The following is a 17,230-nucleotide window of genomic DNA, read 5'->3' on the forward strand; positions in this document are numbered from 1 at the left end:
TGTCGCATGTTGTTTTCTTTCCACTTATTTTCTTTCTCGTGGCATGGTTTTTTTCTCTTGGAATCTGACAAAACCACGTTTCACGGAAGCATTTCGCGAATGGCGACAAACCAAATCGTCGTCGAGCCGATCGATCGACCAATTGCTGTCGTGGATATACTAATTATAGAGCGTGCCAAGGCCGACTGATATTGCATGCATATAAGCTATGAAGCATGTGCGACTCACCCTCCAATACGATTCCTTCCCCATCATCCTCCACCATACATGCATTCTGCAAAGGAACACATGCTCGTGAGCATAAGTTGCCGCCCTTTGTACGCTGCAATGACCACATTTGATGATCAAAACCATGTCAAGATCTATCTATTCCGATCTAAAGTCGAACCTCCATTCGAATCGGATAATATGTTCGATATGTGCTGCGAATGTCGTTGCTACGGGCCTGGATGTTTTTTGTGGGGAAAAGGCTGATTGAGACATGAAGCAGTCCGCACCAACTAGTCACGATAGTCATCGCAACCATAGCAGCCGCGCACGGCCCTGATTTTGGCCAGATCTGGCAAATATTTACATTAGACCGTGCTTTGACATGCTCGGATCATCGGCTTTAGGATCATAGAGGCGCAAAGTCACGAGGTCGAACGTTTGACATCGTGTCAAGACTCCGATCAGTGGACAAAGTAATTGACCTAAAGTTGTTGGGATGTGATAGTTGGCTTATGCACAATAAACTTGTAAGGGACTAGTTTTAGTCATAATCCCGCGTGAGACTTCCTCTACACTCCATCGGTCGTCTACTAGCATTACTCTGGTTCATTCTAACTATTATGTCATTGAGTTTATTACATGGAAGGTCCAATGATAAAGACGGCGTCAAAATGCACCATGCTGATGTCATATCAATCGATCAACCACATCTGCTTGGATTTCAACGTTCAAAAACTCGATGGGTATCAAGGGAAGTTACATGTCTATCAAAAGCGTAGGTGCAATTGACTTGAAGATGCCACCGAATCACGATCCGTTACGACCGATGCATGAAATATCTCCTCGATGGGAAGGGTATCACAAAGTTGTGGGAACAAGAGGGCAAAATAAAGGAGGAAAAAAAAAATGGTCCCTTGGATGCAACCTGTGAACATAAGTTGCATGGTAGGCATGGCATCATAAGCATTAGTTTGCCAGCTTCTCACACCGAAAGGTCAATTTGAATCACATGTTTCACCATCTCTCGCTCCTCCATGAAATCAAAAGGCCTCTCTTTCCTTTTCTTTTTAGCTTCTAGTAGACCCACCCCCCGTTTACCCCATTTGGGTGTGCAAGAATTTCGTGACACAATGGCGATTTTACTTTTATGGGCTGTTATTCCCACACCCTTGTGTCATAAGTCTCTCTCCTCTCCTCCTCCTTCTTTTGCTTTGTTGAAACCCTCAAATGAACAGCTGCGTACCCTCTTGGGAGGAAAAGAAGGTTGAGTGAGAATCTCAACCTTCGTTTCCAGCTCTAATCAGAGGTTACCGGGACCATTATCTCGTCATAATCAAGCGCTTAGGTCGCCATTAGTCCGCCTGGCTAGAAAGGTTTATTATCTAGTGATATTAAAGATTGTTGCCTAGGCCCGCTTCGTCAATCCTGGCCATGTTTACAAAATCGAGCATTCAATTTAGGTTTCATCCTTCATCTACTTCGCAGCAAGAGTGTAAAATGTGTATATTTGCAAGGAGTGTTCTTAGCTACAGCCATGTATGTCCCGATGCTCCGCCGGTATAAATTTTGGACCAACCGTTTGTGCTTAATAACATAAACAAATTGCGCATCTCATGTTACGACGGATGATGAAGAAGTTGATTAGAGAGCAAAGCATCAGATGACCCAAGTGAGACTATTGAAATGATGCTAAGCGAGGTTTGGCAATTCATTCACAAAGGAACCAAATTAGATTTAAAAAAGCTGCAAAGTAGAGATCCTAAGCCTTCTTTTAGAACCTCCCCACATGACCAAGTACCACATACATCAAAAAGCCTCTTAAAACTATATGTATACTTTTTTCTCTTTTGTCCTTTCAATCCAAACCTAAACAAGAAAAGAACAACAACATGGAATAAAGGGTTGTCATCAGAACATTGAAGGTAAATCCATCATGTCCTCTACTTGACCGGAAGCCGTCTCGTCGAGGAGCCACTTCTCTAGAAAGGTTAGCGGCGGCGCGTGCTCGGACGGCTTTGCCTTATTGTAATTCCTCTCCAGCATCATCATCCCGTGAACCTTCTCATCCTCGTTCGCATCGCTAGGTCGATCATCGCTGCAGTCACCCTTGTGATGATGAGGATGATGAGTTGAATTGCCATTGGACTTGTCCCATGAGACGTTGCACTTGTTGTTCATGTTTTCGAATGACAAGATAGACTCAAACTCGTCGTGGGAGATCAAGGGATCGCCAGGTTCTTGATGCTCGGCCTTGGGGCGATAGCAGATGCCACCGCCGCCGCCGCCACCACCGTTGTTCTCGTGGCCAGCAAAACCCTTCCCATCGAGGAACTTGGGGCGGTCGTTTTCGGTGTTGCCGTTAGTTTTCGGGGAAGATCTCATCCAGCCCTCGAGGAGCCTCGAAATGTTCTCGGTGCTCGAGGCGTATGTGGAGGTGTGGCTGAGCTTGTTGAGAGTGGAAGATGAGGAGGAAGGGCTGCTGGTTGCGATGAGGTCCAAGCAGCTTGATGCCCTTCTCTGATGATGGGATTCATCAATGCTTCTCGAGGGGGTGGTTGTGTCTGAGGAGGCCATGTTGTGGGGGTCCATCGCGGAGGATGATGATGGCGATTGCAACTTCTTGAGCTTCTTCTTCAAGTGGGTGTTCCAGTAGTTCTTTATGTCATTGTCTGTCCTCTGTGGGAGGTATGAAGCTATGGCCGCCCATCTGAAACGGGAAAGGAAAAATCCCAGATAATCAACTAGAAAAAATAGCGAAAAAAAAGGTCAGATACACACAATTATCATCGAAAAATCGGATTAATCGAGAACGTTTCGTGGCGATTCGAGGGTAAAAGTTATTACTTGTTACCCAACAAGGCCTGGAGATGAATGATCATGCCTTCTTCATGGGGTGTGAAATTGCCCCTCTTGATTCCTGGTCTGAGGTAGTTTGTCCACCTGAGCCTGCAACTCTTGCTGCACCTCAGCAGCCCTTTTGCCCCCACCCAAGAAAGGGAAAGAAAACAAAACAGACAATCAACAAATTCATGAACAATCAATACTTCATAAGAGATTACCGTAACTCGTGTAAAGATCGATCGAGGTCGAGCTCAGATCTGGGCAAATAGGGTACGCCTGCCGTTACCTGTATTGGTCGGGACGGATCGCCAGTTCCCAGGGCCATGTTCTTGAATGTAAGACACCAAGATGATGTCCTCTTCAGGAGTCCATGGCCCTTTCTTGATGCCCACTTGGTCACAGCATGGAGGTCTCCCCATAGCCACAATATCTGCTCTCTCTCTCTCTCTCTCTCTCTCTCTCTCTCTCTAAGGTGTCTCTTGTTCTTTTTTGCTTTGAAGGTGAGACTGAGTGTGTGTGTGTGTGTGTGTGTGTATGGTCCCGTATGAATAGTTCCATGAGACCATGAGAGTGCATATATATACACGGGGTGATTTGAATTGAGGGGAAGGGGCAATTTCAATTTTATTATTTTATTTATTTATTGTAATTTTGATAATATCAATTCCAAACTTCGATCTACCATGCTGAGTCATTGAGCTAGAAGCTTAAATAAATGGAAGTCAATGTCGAAGCAAAAGTCAGAAGAGGAGGTTGAATGCGGGTCTCCCTAGCTGCTGTGCCGCTTATAACTTCTCATAAAGTTATGGAACTTCGCCACCAAAAAAAAAAAAAAAAAACAAATAACAAATAAAGACAAAGTTTGTTAAGTCTTTTTTTTTTTTTTTGTTTAATTACAGGGGCTATTCTTAATTTTCTACTTTTTTTACCCTTTATGTATATGCTTCTTGATATTTAATATAAACAATTAAAAGTACCCCACATCATTTATTATCCAAATCAATACGCTTTGTATATACATATGTTTTTAGAGCACCTATAAATTTAAGATTTTGGGTCCAACATGTTAACGTGTAGTTAAGTTTCATCCCAATTTATTATACGCATGAGATTTCTTCACACTTTAAATTCGGGGTGTATAGGGCCATTAATCTTCCCACCAAAAAGGTGCTTTAATCTTCTTCTTCTTTTTTAATAAAGATATAAGAACAAATTCAAGAATTTAAAACTAGGAGGTTTTCAAATGTAGATTTTGAAATTGAAGGATACTTCAGAAAAATAAAAGAAAACGAGGGCGCAAAATATAATATGTGGTAAGTCAAGGGTGGCTTTTGCAATTTTCTCCTATTCTTTTGAGAATTTCCGTCTTCTTTCTCATGGATCTCTTCCTTGTGCTATAAAGAGTTTAGATTGGCTAATAAATTCTTGGTTAATACTCACACCGATCACAACATCGAAGGGTTTTCAATTTGAATTGAGGGGAAGGGGCAATTTCAATTTTATTATTTTATTTGTTTATTGTAATTTTGATAATATCAAATCCAAACTTTGATCTACCATGCTTAGTCATTGAGTTAGAAGCTTAAATAAATGGAAGTCAATGTGGAATCAAAAGTCAGAAGAGGAGGTTGAATGTTGTGTCTCCCTGGCTGCTGTGCCGCTTATAACTTCTCATAAAGTTGTGGAACTTCGGCACCCAAAATAAAATACAAATAAAGACAAAGTTTATTAAGTCTTTTTAAAAAAAAAAAAATTACAGTGGCTATTCTTAATTTTCTATTTTTTTTCACCCTTTTTGTATATGCATCTTGATATTTAATATAAACGATTAAAAGTACCCCACATCACTTATTATCCGAATCAATATGCTTTGTATATACATGTTTTTAGAGCAGCTATAAATTTAAGGTTTTGGGTCTAGCATGTTAACGTGTAGCTAAGTTTCATCCCAATTTATTATACACGTGAGATATTTTCACACTTTAAATTCGGGGTGTATAGGGTCATTAATCTTCCCACCAAAAAGGTGCTTTAATCTCTTTTTATTTTTTTTATAAAGTTATAACAACAAATGCAAGAATTTAAAACCAAGGGGTTTTTAAATGTAGATTTTGAAATCGAAGGATGCTTCAGAAAAATAAAAGAAAACGAAAGGATACTTCAAAAAAATAAGAGTTAATATCCTGAAAAACCCCAAACTGGTACACTTATAACAAATTTACCAAAACTATTTTTTTACCACAAAAAACCCCAAATTGGTATACATTTGACAAATTTACCCCAAACTGGTATACTTGTGACAAATTTACCCTCTATTAGTTTTCGTTAAATTTTATTATCAAATTATTAAGTTAAATGACCCGTGACAATTGACTAATATATCAATTTGGGATTTTATGATCCATTTGTCAGAGTTTACAATTTTTATGATTTTTTTGTGGTATTAATCCAATTTAGCGAATGGTATATTTGTCACAAATTTATCAATTTGGGGTTTTTTGCGGTCGAATAAATTAGTTTGGGGTAAATTTGTCATAAATGTACCAATTTAAGGTTTTTTTTTTATGGTCGGTTGGGGTAAATTTGTCACGGTGTATCGGTTTAGGGTTTTCATGGTCAAAAAAATAGTTTGGGGTAAATTTGTCACAAAGTGTACCAGTTTGGGGTTTTTCAGTATTGATTAACCCAAAAAATAAAAGAAAACGAGGGCGCAAAATTTAATATGTGGTAAGTCGAGGGTGCCTTTTGCAATTTTCTCCTATTCTTTCGAGAATTTTCCAGTCTTCTTTCTCATGGATCTCTTCCTTGCGGTATAAAGAGTTTAGATTGGCTAATAAATTCTCGGTTAAAACCCACACCGATCACAGCATCGAAGGGTTTTCAATTTGAATTACGGGGAAGGGGCAATTTCAATTTTATTAATTTATCTATTTATTGTAGTTTTGAGTTTGATTTACCATGCTGAGTCACCAGGGTCGTTTCATTGAGCTAGAAGCTTAAATAAATGGGAGTAAATGTGGAAGCAAAAGTCAAAAGAGAAGGTTGAATTGTCTCCCTGACTCTCTTGCCGCTTATAACTTCTCATAAAGCTGTGGAAATTCGCCACCCAAAAAAAATAAACAGATAAAGACAAAGTTTATTAAGTCTTTTTTTTTTTTTTTTTTTTTTTAATTACAGGGGTTGTTCTTAATTTTCTATTTTTCTCACCCTTTATGTATATGCTTCTTGATATTTAATATAAACGATTAAAAGTACCCCACATCATTTATTATCTGAATCAATATACTTTGTATATACATATATATATATATATACATATGCTTTTAGAGCATCCATAAATTTAAGGTTTTGGGTTCAGCATGTTAACGTGTAGCTAAGTTTCATCCCAATTTATTATATGTGTGAGATTTCTTCACACTTTAAATTCGGGGTGTATAGGGTCATTAATCTTCCCACCAAAAAGGTGCTTTTCTCTATTTTTTTTTTATAAAGTTATAACAACAAATGCAAGAATTTAAAACTATGGGGTTTTCAAATATAGATTTTGAAATCGAAGGATGCTTCAGAAAAATAAAAGAAAATGAGGTCGCAAAATATAATATGTGGTAAGTCGAGGGTGGCTTTTGCAATTTTCTCCTATTCTTTTGAGAATTTTCTGTCTTCTTTATCATGGATCTCTTCCTTGCGGTATAAATAGTTTAGATTGGCTAATAAGTCTTGGTTAAAACCCACACCAATCGCAACATCGAAGGGTTTTCAATTATTTGTCCTTTCGTTTCACCAAGAAAGTTATGCTATTGTCTATTTAAGCTTCTTCTTCTTCTTTTTTCGTGTTTTGTTTTCACAAGAATTTCGTATGCGAAGCCCTTAGTCTTGTTGAGTCATTGTGACGTTACAACCTAAACATATCCCTCTTTAGTATACAAAATTGAGGCTTCAATTTCCCCATGCATACAAGTTACAACCAAGAACCCTAACTTTTGAAGTCGATTCTTGAGGTCACTCTACAATTCTCTCCTCCTTTTCAATTGTCCATTTTGTTGTTGTTGTTGATAGGTATAGAATCTGACCTATTTGAGTGCAAGTCAAGAATGGATGTTTAAAGAGCTTTCTTGTTACTTGGAAGATTTTTCGAGGGAAACAAGGGGCCGCCAGCATTGAATTCGGTGGCTTGATAGGGTGGGGAATTAGTGACCGAGATTAATGATATGAGTAATGTTAGATATACTAAGATTAAGTTAAGGAATCTATACATTAAACAATTCGATAGATGGTAAATGGATTTTTAAATAAGTGGGTCATAATCAATGCTATAAAAGTTTCTCGCATTGCATATTCCCATCAATTATGTCAATCAATCTTACCATATACATAATGTTTTCTAACATAGGCAGATGCTGACAATAGCCTAGTCCATGGAGCAACATTTAATCCGAAGTTTCGCATCGCCTTCGACCTTTGATCTTTGCTACAAGAAAACTGCAATTAATAGCAGGCACCCTTGTTATCACTTAATATAGGGAAATCATTTTTATGGAAAAATTTCAAATACACGGCCTATATGCCCCTTTCTTTTTTATGAAACTAATATCTATTACTATTAATAGGGTCAAATTTTTTTAAATATAACTACCTAATCAATGACAATGAAAGTGGGTCACGTAGAAATAAGAGTACGCGGACCGTGTGTTTGCCATTTAAAAATCTTTATTTTTAATGGAACATCTCTACAATAGACTCTACTATCTTGCATTAACCTTTACAGCCTCATTTCATCATCACATACGTTGACGCAAAACACAGCATTGATATAGTCAATTCTATGTACTAATTCTTGGTAGCTACATAATTGCAAACTTCCAAGGTATGATCACGCACGCATACGGGCCTTTGTAAATACATTTGAGATAAATTAAACTTCGATGGCACTTATATTTATTAATAATAAATTCTGCACCAATTAAACTATGCATTGGCAGTAATCAACTCGATCACACGACTCTAAGATCATGAAGACCTCAGTAACATTTGTCTAGGGTCTTGCATCAACTAAGTTGAAAACGTCACTCAATATAGGCATAAAAATTAGCAAGATTACTACGAAACGAAATCGAAGACAGAGCAAGAGGAATGTCACTATCTTCGGAAATTTCATAGATTTTGTTTTTTTTGTTTTTGAGGTTTCCACAGGGTTTGGACAGTAATTTGGAAGCGACCGTCCCAACAACTAAAGCGGTTTGACATGCCCAGCCTCTGCATGTCCCCGTCTTTGACCTCCACAACATCATCGCATTGAATCACCTCACTATATACGTATACGCCAAAGGCTAGACTTTAACTGACTCCAGATATGCCATTTATGCTAATGAATATAAAATACTTGATCTTGGTCGCAAAAATCACTTTCTAATTACCCATAAAATACGTGCAAGACAACTTATGCGAATAAAACGCTGCGCAAGCTGTGTACAAATCCTCTTATATTGCACTTCGTTTGACAATTTAAGCTGTGAGTAAAATGAAAAGAAATGAGAGGAAGGACATATAAAAAAGTTGTACAGAAAGGAAAATTTAGTTTCTTTCTAGATCCGTTTGTTTCACTGAAAATCTATTATTCTTTGTGGAAAATGTTTTGGAAGAAAGCAATTTTGAGGAAAAGTGAATTATTCTTTCGGTACCTAGTTACATTGAAAACGATTTAAAAAGTAATTTCCAAGACAATAGTGCATCCACACCGATGACTCAGCGTGGTTTCGAAACAAACCACAAGCTTCATGCTGAAATTAGTAATCTTATCTCCATTGTACTACGAATGGATGAAAACGGAAAACTCACCAGAAAAGAAAGAGGAGGGTTTTTTCTTCTTCTTTTTTTGGGGGAGGGAGGGAATCAGTCCGGTTTTAGCTATATTATTTCACAAAAAAAAAAGTAATTAGGAAAATATTTTCCCTGAAAATAATCATTGTATCACTTATAAAATCGAATGAATGAAAAATATTTTCATCATGCACATAAAGAAAATATATTCTATTAATTAATTATTTAAAGTGAAACAAGCTTTTCAGAAAAAAATTTCAAATCAAATCGGGCATCACTGTCTTTGATTTTCCTCGAACCAAACTTTAAAGGGGATTAAGATGAAATGCAGATGGCTGGAGGTACAAAAACTTGCTGGTTGGGAATTGAACTTTGGGCGCATATCCGGTCAGGACTTCAGTGGGTCACGGCAATGGGCAAGAAGACATCTTCTTCGGTCAACCTAGACCTGGCAAAAAGAAAAAATACCGGATATCATAACCCTAACCTTGACCCGTAAAATTTGCCATTGGCTCAGGTCAACCTGGTTTAACCGATTTGACTAAGCATAAGAAAATTATCAAGAAAGCCCTAAACTTATTATGTTTGTCCAATTCGATCATAAATCTTCTAATTTGATCAATTAACTCATAAACCTTTTGATGATTTACTAATGTAGTTTATCCAGCAAATTTTGATCACTCGTTTTATATAGTACAACTAGTGTTAACATGGATAATTTTTAGAATTTTTAAATTTTTTTAAATTTTTTTCTTTTTTTTCCCTATTTTTTCCTTTCCCTTTTCTTTTTGCTAGTGGCCGATCGCCTCGTAGAGCCTCACTTGGGTGATGGCAAGGACCAATGAGGGCAACCCTTACTAGATCTGGCAAGGTTGATCTAGCCTAGGTGAAGGCAAGGGCAAGGGCAAGGGCAAGGGCTAGCAAGATTAACCCTCCTCGACCTACAACGCTCGGCAAGGCTAACCTAGCCTATGGTAAGCAAGGGTAAAGAAATTCAATAGATAAAGGAAAAAATTCAAAAAATCTATTAAAAATTTGCCAGGTAAGATGGTCGGTATTCACATCTATGATTTCTGGTCGTATGAACTACAATAGTAACTTGTCAAAAGATTTAGACATCAATTGACACAAATTCAATATGTTTAAAATTCAATTGGCACGTTTAGCATATATGTATAGTAGCAAGGTCTTTTCAATTGAATGTTTAGAATTGAATTCACTTTAATTTAATAGATTTAGGATTTTCTTGGTAATTTCCTCCTAAGCATGAGAATGGACATCTTTATATTTTCTTTTTGTGCTCGAATCATAATTGAAAATTTGAAATAGTTGAAATTAGACACTCGGCCCAGTCTTGTTAGTTTGAATGGGTTGGATCAAAATAACTTGAACATACTAAAATTAAGTTGGACATCAAGTCAACGTTCCCAAGAGCTTCAGTTATATAAAAAGGAAGGTTTGATACAATCAATGATTAAAATCAAAACCTTTTAGCTTTACTTTGATTAGGGCTCCATTTGTTTCATAACAAGTGAATAATTTGAAAAATAATTTCTCAAAAATATCTAGTAAACAATAAAGCGATTATTTTTATGAAAATATTTCTCAAATCATCTATTCTCCAAGAAATAAACATATTTATGTTAAATTATATGATCACAATCAAATAAAGAACATGCAATGGTTATTCCCATTACTACCATTTGGCCATTTTATTTCTGGAGTAATACAATAAAAATTCCAAACCGATTCCATAATAATGTACTCCAAATTCATCTTCATCTAAAAAACTCACAAATAATACCAATACATCTACCCTTAACCTATATCTACCATCCTTTAGTGGTCCATTAAGTATCACGTTAAAATGCATACCTATTAACATATATACAAACTGCGAGATGATTCTTAGGTAAAGAATGACGAATCTCACGTGAAAATTGATACGCGTGGTAGATTTCAATTAAATTATCAGTTTGAGAATTTTTGTATTAAGGCTATTCGCATTACTCCCACTTGACCATTTTCTATTGGGAGTAATACAATAAAAAAAAAAAATCAAAATTGGTGCTTCTAAGGGTGAGCATAGTTCCATGATAGAATTTGGAACTAAAGAACTGGACTGATGGATATTGTCTAATTTTAGGTTCCAAGGTATGTAAGATAGGTCCCAGATAGGTGGAACCTAGAACCTCAACTTAGAACAAATTTTGTGTTTTTCTTGATCTATATCTTAATGCAATTATGCAATGTTCCATGAGGTCTGCTAGTAAATATATAATATGAAATTACTAGTCTGAGCTTCATTTATGATTGAGACTTTTACTTTACTAATATTTCTTATTTTTGTGTATCTAGATATAAGTTGTGGTCAGCGGATTAACAATAAGTGATAGTCATTAAAAGTAATAATTTACCGCAATCATTCGATTAAAAATATAAACTTAATCTAGGTAGACCTTGGAATCTATGAAAGGGTAGATTCTAGATTTAAAAAAAATGATGAATATGTTCTAACGAGTGGGTTCTAGGTTTTGGGTGGAACTTGTGCAAAACTCGGAACCTAAACCTAGAAGAAATTATTGTATTTTTCTTGGTCTATGTCTTAATGAGATCCTACCATGTTCTATGTCATATGATAATAAGTGTAGAATCACTAGTTTGGGCTTCCATTTTATAATTGAGACTTTTACTTTATTAATGTTTCATATTTTTCATGTATCCAAATACAAGTTATGGTTGATGAATTAGCAATAAATGGTGGTCATTAAAAGTTATAATTCACCACAATTGTTTGATTAATAATACAGGTGGAATCTAGGTAAACCCTAAAATCTAAGAAAGGTAAGCTACAGGTTATGATGGGTAGGTTCCAAATTCTATAAAATGAGAAACTTGTTATAACAATTAGGCTATAGGTTTTTGGTGGAACTTGTACAAAATCTGAAACCTAAACCTAAAAGAAATTGTTGTGTTTTTCTCGGTCTATGTCTTAATGCAATCCTATGATATTCCATGACGTCTGATAATGATTGCATAATATAGAACCACTAGTATGAGTTTTTATTTTATGATTAGGGCTTTTATTTTGTTAATATTTCATGTTTTTCATGTATCTAAATATGAGTTGTGTTTAATGGATTAGCAATAAGTGGTGGTCATTAAAAGTTATGATTCACTACAATCATTTGATCAATCATATAGATGAAATTGGGGTATATCTTGGAACATGTGAAAGGATAAATTCTAACTTCCAAAAAATGATGAGCATGTTCTAATGAGTAGGTTCTGGGTTTTGGGTGGACCTTGTGCAAAATCTGGAACCTAAACCTAGAAGAAAATTTTCTATTATTCTTGATCTATGTCTTAGTGTGATCGCAAATGAGTGTATAATGTGGAACCAGAAGTCTGAGCTTCTATTTTAAAACTGAAACTTTTACTTTATTAATGTTTCATATTTTTCGTATATGTGAATTGGCTAGAAGTGGTGATCATTAAAAGTTATGATTCACTATAATCATTTGATTAATAATATACATGGAATCTAGGTAGGCCTTGGAACCTGTGCAAAGGGTAGGTTCTAGATTATGCTAAGTGGGTTTTAGGTTTCAAAAAATTAGAAACATGTTCGAACCAGTAGGTTTTAGCTTTCGAACGGAACTTGTACTTGAACCTAGAAGAAATTTTTGTACTTTTCTTGGTCTACGTCTTAATAAGACACTACAATATTCTATGACATTCAGTAATGAGTGTATAATAAAAAACTATTTGTTTGAGCTTCCATTTTATAATTGTGACTTTTACTTTATTAATATTTCATATCTTTTGTGCATCCAAGTATAAGTTGCGATTAGTCGATTAGCAGTAAGCAATGGTCATCAAAAGTTATGTTAGGTAGGTTCTAGGTTTTAAAATATTTTTTTGTATTTTTCTTGGTCTATTAATACGATCTTACGATGCTCAATGGTGTCCGATAATGAGTGTATACTATGAAACCACTAGTCTGAGCTTCCATTTTAACTAATACTTTTACTTTGCTTATGTTTCATATTTTTCGTGTATCTAAATATAAATTATGGTTAGTAAATTAGCAATAAGTGGTTGTCACTACAATAGTTTGATTAATAATATAAATTGAATCTGGGTAGATCCTGGAACTTGTGAAAGGGTAGGCTTTAGGTTATGCGGGGTAGATTCCAAATTTCAAAAAATGATAAACATATTATAATGGGTAGGTTATTGGTTTCAGTTAGAACTCATACAGAACCCGAAACCTAAAGCTAGAAGAAATTTGTGTTTTTCTTTGTCTATGTCTCAATGCAATCATGTAATATTCCATGACGTCTAATAATGACTATATAATATAGAATCATTAGTCCGAGCTTCTATTTTATAACTAAAACTTTTATTTTGTTAATATTTCATATTTTTCATGTATCTAAATATAAGTTACGATCAGTGGATTAGAGTAAGTGATGGCATTAAAATTGATGACTCATTGCAATTGTTCGATCAATAATATAGATGGAACCTATAACAGGCTATGTTATAAAGGTTGTTTTCAAGTTCCAAAAAATGAGGTTTCTGTTCCAATGGATAATTTCCAGGTGAAATCTATACAAATCCTAAAACCGCTCATCCCTAAGCACTTCTATGACAATTTACTTCAAATTTATCTTCATCTCAAAAGAATCACAAATAATAACCAACACATCTACCTCTTACCTACATCTATCGTCATTTAGCGGTCCATAAAGTATCGCATTAAAATGCATACCTATGAATACACACGAACATATGGTAGATTTCGATTAGAATTACTGATTTGGGATTCTTTGTGGCAAGAAAGTTTTTTTTTTTTTTTTGGTCAGAGGCACGAAAGTTAATTTGGAAGCAAAAACGTCGAAAAGTCATCAAATCGATATTTTCGACAGGATTAAACCCCCTTTGCATTCCCATCACCCCAAAGGCGCAAAAAGGAAAAGATTCTTTGCTTTCGGATAAAAAAAAAATGGACAGCAAGATGCGCATAACCGACACGGCTCTATGACGACGCGACGGAGAGCAAAGTAAAAAGCTTTCGCTTCCACCTCCGCCGCCTCTCCCTCTCCCCGCCGCCGTCAGATCCCCAAACCCTCCACCGCGTCCCCCGATGCGATAGCCGCCGGCCCGCCCGCCCGCCGCCTGCTCGACGGAATCCCGCCGCCCGGATATGGAGCCGAGCGTCCTCGACTCGATCGGCGTCGAGATCATCGGCGTCATGTCGCCGGTCTCCGTCTGCATGTTCCTCGTCGTCCTCCTCGTCTACGCCCTCTCCCCCTCCAACCCCTTCTCCGCCCCGGCGCCCTCCGCCGCCCCGATCCGCACCGCCGCCAACCTCGTCTACGTCGAGAGCCCCTCCGACTCCGTCGGCCAGAAGCTCGAGGGGGCGCTCCTCAACGCGCTGGTGTTCGTCGTCCTCATCGCGCTGGTGACTTTCCTCCTCGTGGCGCTCTACTACTACAAGTTCACCAGGTTCCTCAAGTACTACATGAACTTCTCCGCCTTCTTCGTGCTCGCCACGATGGGGGGCTCGATCTTCCTGTCGATCGTCCAGCATTTCTCGATCCCCGTCGATTCGGTCACCTGCTTCTTGCTGCTGTTCAATTTCACGGTCGTGGGTGTGTTGTCTGTGTTCGGCGGGGGGATTCCCATAATCTTGAGGCAGTGTTACATGGTTTGTTTGGGGATTATCGTGGCTGCTTGGTTTACGAAATTGCCCGAATGGACGACCTGGGTCTTGCTTGTGGCGTTGGCTGTGTATGATTTGGTGGCTGTTTTGGCGCCGGGTGGGCCGCTTAAGATACTTGTGGAATTGGCCTCCACCAGGGATGAAGAACTCCCTGCTCTGGTTTATGAGGCTCGTCCGATTGCCCCTCAGAGCGGTGGTAACCGGGGCTCGAGTTTGGGTCTTTTGGTTGCTGGTGTGTCGGATTCGGGGTCGGTTGAGCTGCAATCTGTTTCTAGAGACAACGTGAGGAGGAATGAGACTGCCAACAATCGTGGTGACGATGGCGTTCATAGTTTGAGGAGTGATGGAGGTGAGCATAGTCGAGATGAAGGGGAAACCTCCCCGTTGGTGCGTAATTTCCGGGATCGGGACTCGTCGAGCAGTGAATCGTCGGAGTTCTCAGTGGTGAATGTCACGCCTAACAGAGGGGGACAGTTTGGAAATAGGGAGTTGGAGATTGAGGAAGAAATGTCCCCGCTGGTTGAAATGCTGGGTTTAGGGAGTGGGGGAGAACAGGAAAGGAGAGATGATGGGGAGAATGATCGCAATTCCGGTAGAGGAGTTAGACTTGGTCTTGGAGATTTCGTGTTTTACAGTGTTCTGGTGGGTAGAGCTGCAATGTATGATTTGATGACAGTCTATGCTTGTTACCTTGCAATTGTTTCGGGACTTGGGTGCACCCTTATATTGTTGTCTGTATGCCGCCGAGCTCTGCCTGCCCTTCCCATATCCATCACATTAGGTGTCATGTTTTACTTCTTGACTCGATTATTAATGGAACCCTTCGTTGTTGGTGTAGCAACGAATCTAATGTTGTTTTAATTGTCAATTTTTCATGAGAGAAAAGACGGGGAGATACTTACATTGTTTTAGGACATCACTGATTTTTGTGGTCTTGGCATCCATGTACACAGCAATGGAATCCCCCATAGAAAGATTAGTCTTGCTCATGTAATTTTCTGGATGTCCAGACCCAGTAATGAGAATATCTCAGGAACACATGGTAATGAATCTTTTTGCAATATCGTACTTCCTGCTTTTTGGTCCATAGCTTGTCGAGTATGTTCTAGATTTCATGAAGTTTGAGCAAATTCATAATGTCATCTTGCAGTTTAATTCTTTTAAGTGTACGAATAATGAAATACAACCCTGCAGTAAATCTAGTGTGATTGAAAAGATGGCCATATGATCCTTTCCGTTCACTTTTGATTTCTTGTGCCATGGAACAAGCATTAATCCTTGAATTAGTGGAAAGAAGAGAATATGAAAAATGAATTGCTAGGTTAAAAACAATTCTAAGGTAAGAGCTACATTATCAATTCGGAAAGTAGGCAGAATAGATTATGGTCGCATATATACATATTCTATTTCACTACTTCCTCTGTGTTCTTGTGCTCATTTTAAATGAACGAGACAATTTTGCTTGCTCTTAATCCATAATGCTTAGGGTGATATCAAGCATAATCCCTTGTACTGTTTGCTAATTTGTTTTTTTTTTTTTGCGGCATGTTCTACAATGTCATGAGTTGATTTTTTAGCAGAAGATTGATAATAATCTTCCTAAACACATTTAATATGCATTAGTACTCTTATCAGTGCTTTCTTGGTAAAATTGCCTTCATTATGTCTTCTAGCGTTTCGATAACCCAATAGATTCATAGCAATCCAAGTGCTCCTTTGATCATAGTTGTCATCCTTTCATGCAACTGAAAGTATGGATTGGTTTGCCATATAAGATGAATGAGATATTGACAGTCTGTACTCATGAAGCGAACAAGGGACGACCCTGTCGGTAAAAGGAGATTCATGTGATAGGTTCTTGGATGAAACCAATCTTTCAGGTCAGTGTACGCACTTAGCGTGTGCTTTGTGTGAATGGAACCGGGTCAATGTCTTTACTTTTGTAGTAGGTCCCTCTGTGTTGATATCAACAACCGCATCAGGCAGTAGCAGCTGCTCCACAGCTTCGGTTTTCTTGTGTCCGACGCCACTCATTAATTATTTTGTTGTCTAATCCAGACGAGAGTTATGAGCAAACGAGAAAGCAGGACACTGTAGATGTTGAAGGATGAGATCGCTGTGCCTCAGTACTGTGCTGTTGTTTTCGCCATGAATGCACTCTGTTCTAGTTGGAAAGTTGCAGAAAGCTCTAGTATCATCCACTCAAGTGTCGGTGTTCTATTCATAACACAGCCTTTTTGAATCTTTTCCGGTGCCTTGAACCGTGTTCTTATTGAACTCGTTCGATGTGATGGTGGATAGAGTGAGACCTCTGAGGATATTGTTTATTCCGCCGTGAGGATGACAGTTTTTGAGTCTGTTCTACTGAGTGGGGACACCTACAGCTTCTTTTGCTTGCCTGCAGGTAAAAGCCTTCGGCGTCTGCTGATGTCCGAGTGTCTAGACCGGGTAATGCTATCGGAATGTTGATCCTGCGGTACTGCATTCACTTCCACGATGCCAAAGCCAATACCTTTGAGCTTCTCGTTCGATGATTGCGAGAGCAGATTCATCGTCACGGTCCGACGGTCCGAGAGAGCTCTTGCGGCGATTAGTCCTCTCGTTCCTGTAACGAGATATCGTGGGTCATAC

General features: G+C 38.0%; 2 protein-coding genes across 2 annotated transcripts; one reads left to right on the top strand and one right to left on the bottom strand.

Moving 5' to 3' along the window:
* Positions 1–1,909: 1,909 nt before the first annotated feature.
* LOC104425311 (transcription factor MYB60) lies at positions 1,910–3,583 on the bottom strand. Its single transcript, XM_010037969.3, has 3 exons — positions 3,338–3,583; positions 3,055–3,184; positions 1,910–2,917 (listed from the first exon to the last, which is right to left on the bottom strand). The coding sequence occupies exons 1-3, from the start codon at positions 3,468–3,470 to the stop codon at positions 2,119–2,121; spliced, it is 1,062 nt and encodes a 353-aa protein (XP_010036271.1). The 5' UTR covers positions 3,471–3,583; the 3' UTR covers positions 1,910–2,118.
* A 10,283-nt stretch (positions 3,584–13,866) lies between these two features.
* LOC104425312 (presenilin-like protein At1g08700) lies at positions 13,867–15,684 on the top strand. The gene has a single exon (XM_010037970.3). The coding sequence runs from the start codon at positions 14,081–14,083 to the stop codon at positions 15,458–15,460; it is 1,380 nt and encodes a 459-aa protein (XP_010036272.1). The 5' UTR covers positions 13,867–14,080; the 3' UTR covers positions 15,461–15,684.
* Positions 15,685–17,230: the final 1,546 nt, after the last annotated feature.

The sequence above is a fragment of the Eucalyptus grandis genome, chromosome 2, assembly GCF_016545825.1.
Source record: "Eucalyptus grandis isolate ANBG69807.140 chromosome 2, ASM1654582v1, whole genome shotgun sequence".
NCBI lineage: Eukaryota > Viridiplantae > Streptophyta > Magnoliopsida > Myrtales > Myrtaceae > Eucalyptus > Eucalyptus grandis.

Coding starts and splice junctions, on each gene's coding strand:
- LOC104425311 (XM_010037969.3), bottom strand. CDS start 3,470: ATGGGGAGACCTCCATGCTGTGACCAAGTGGGCATCAAGAAAGGGCCA. Junction 3,185..3,337: donor ATCCGTCCCGACCAATACAG/GTAACGGCAGGC, acceptor TGGGGGCAAAAG/GGCTGCTGAGGTGCAGCAAG. Junction 2,918..3,054: donor CAGGCCTTGTTGGGTAACAA/GTAATAACTTTT, acceptor TTCCCGTTTCAG/ATGGGCGGCCATAGCTTCAT.
- LOC104425312 (XM_010037970.3), top strand. CDS start 14,081: ATGGAGCCGAGCGTCCTCGACTCGATCGGCGTCGAGATCATCGGCGTC.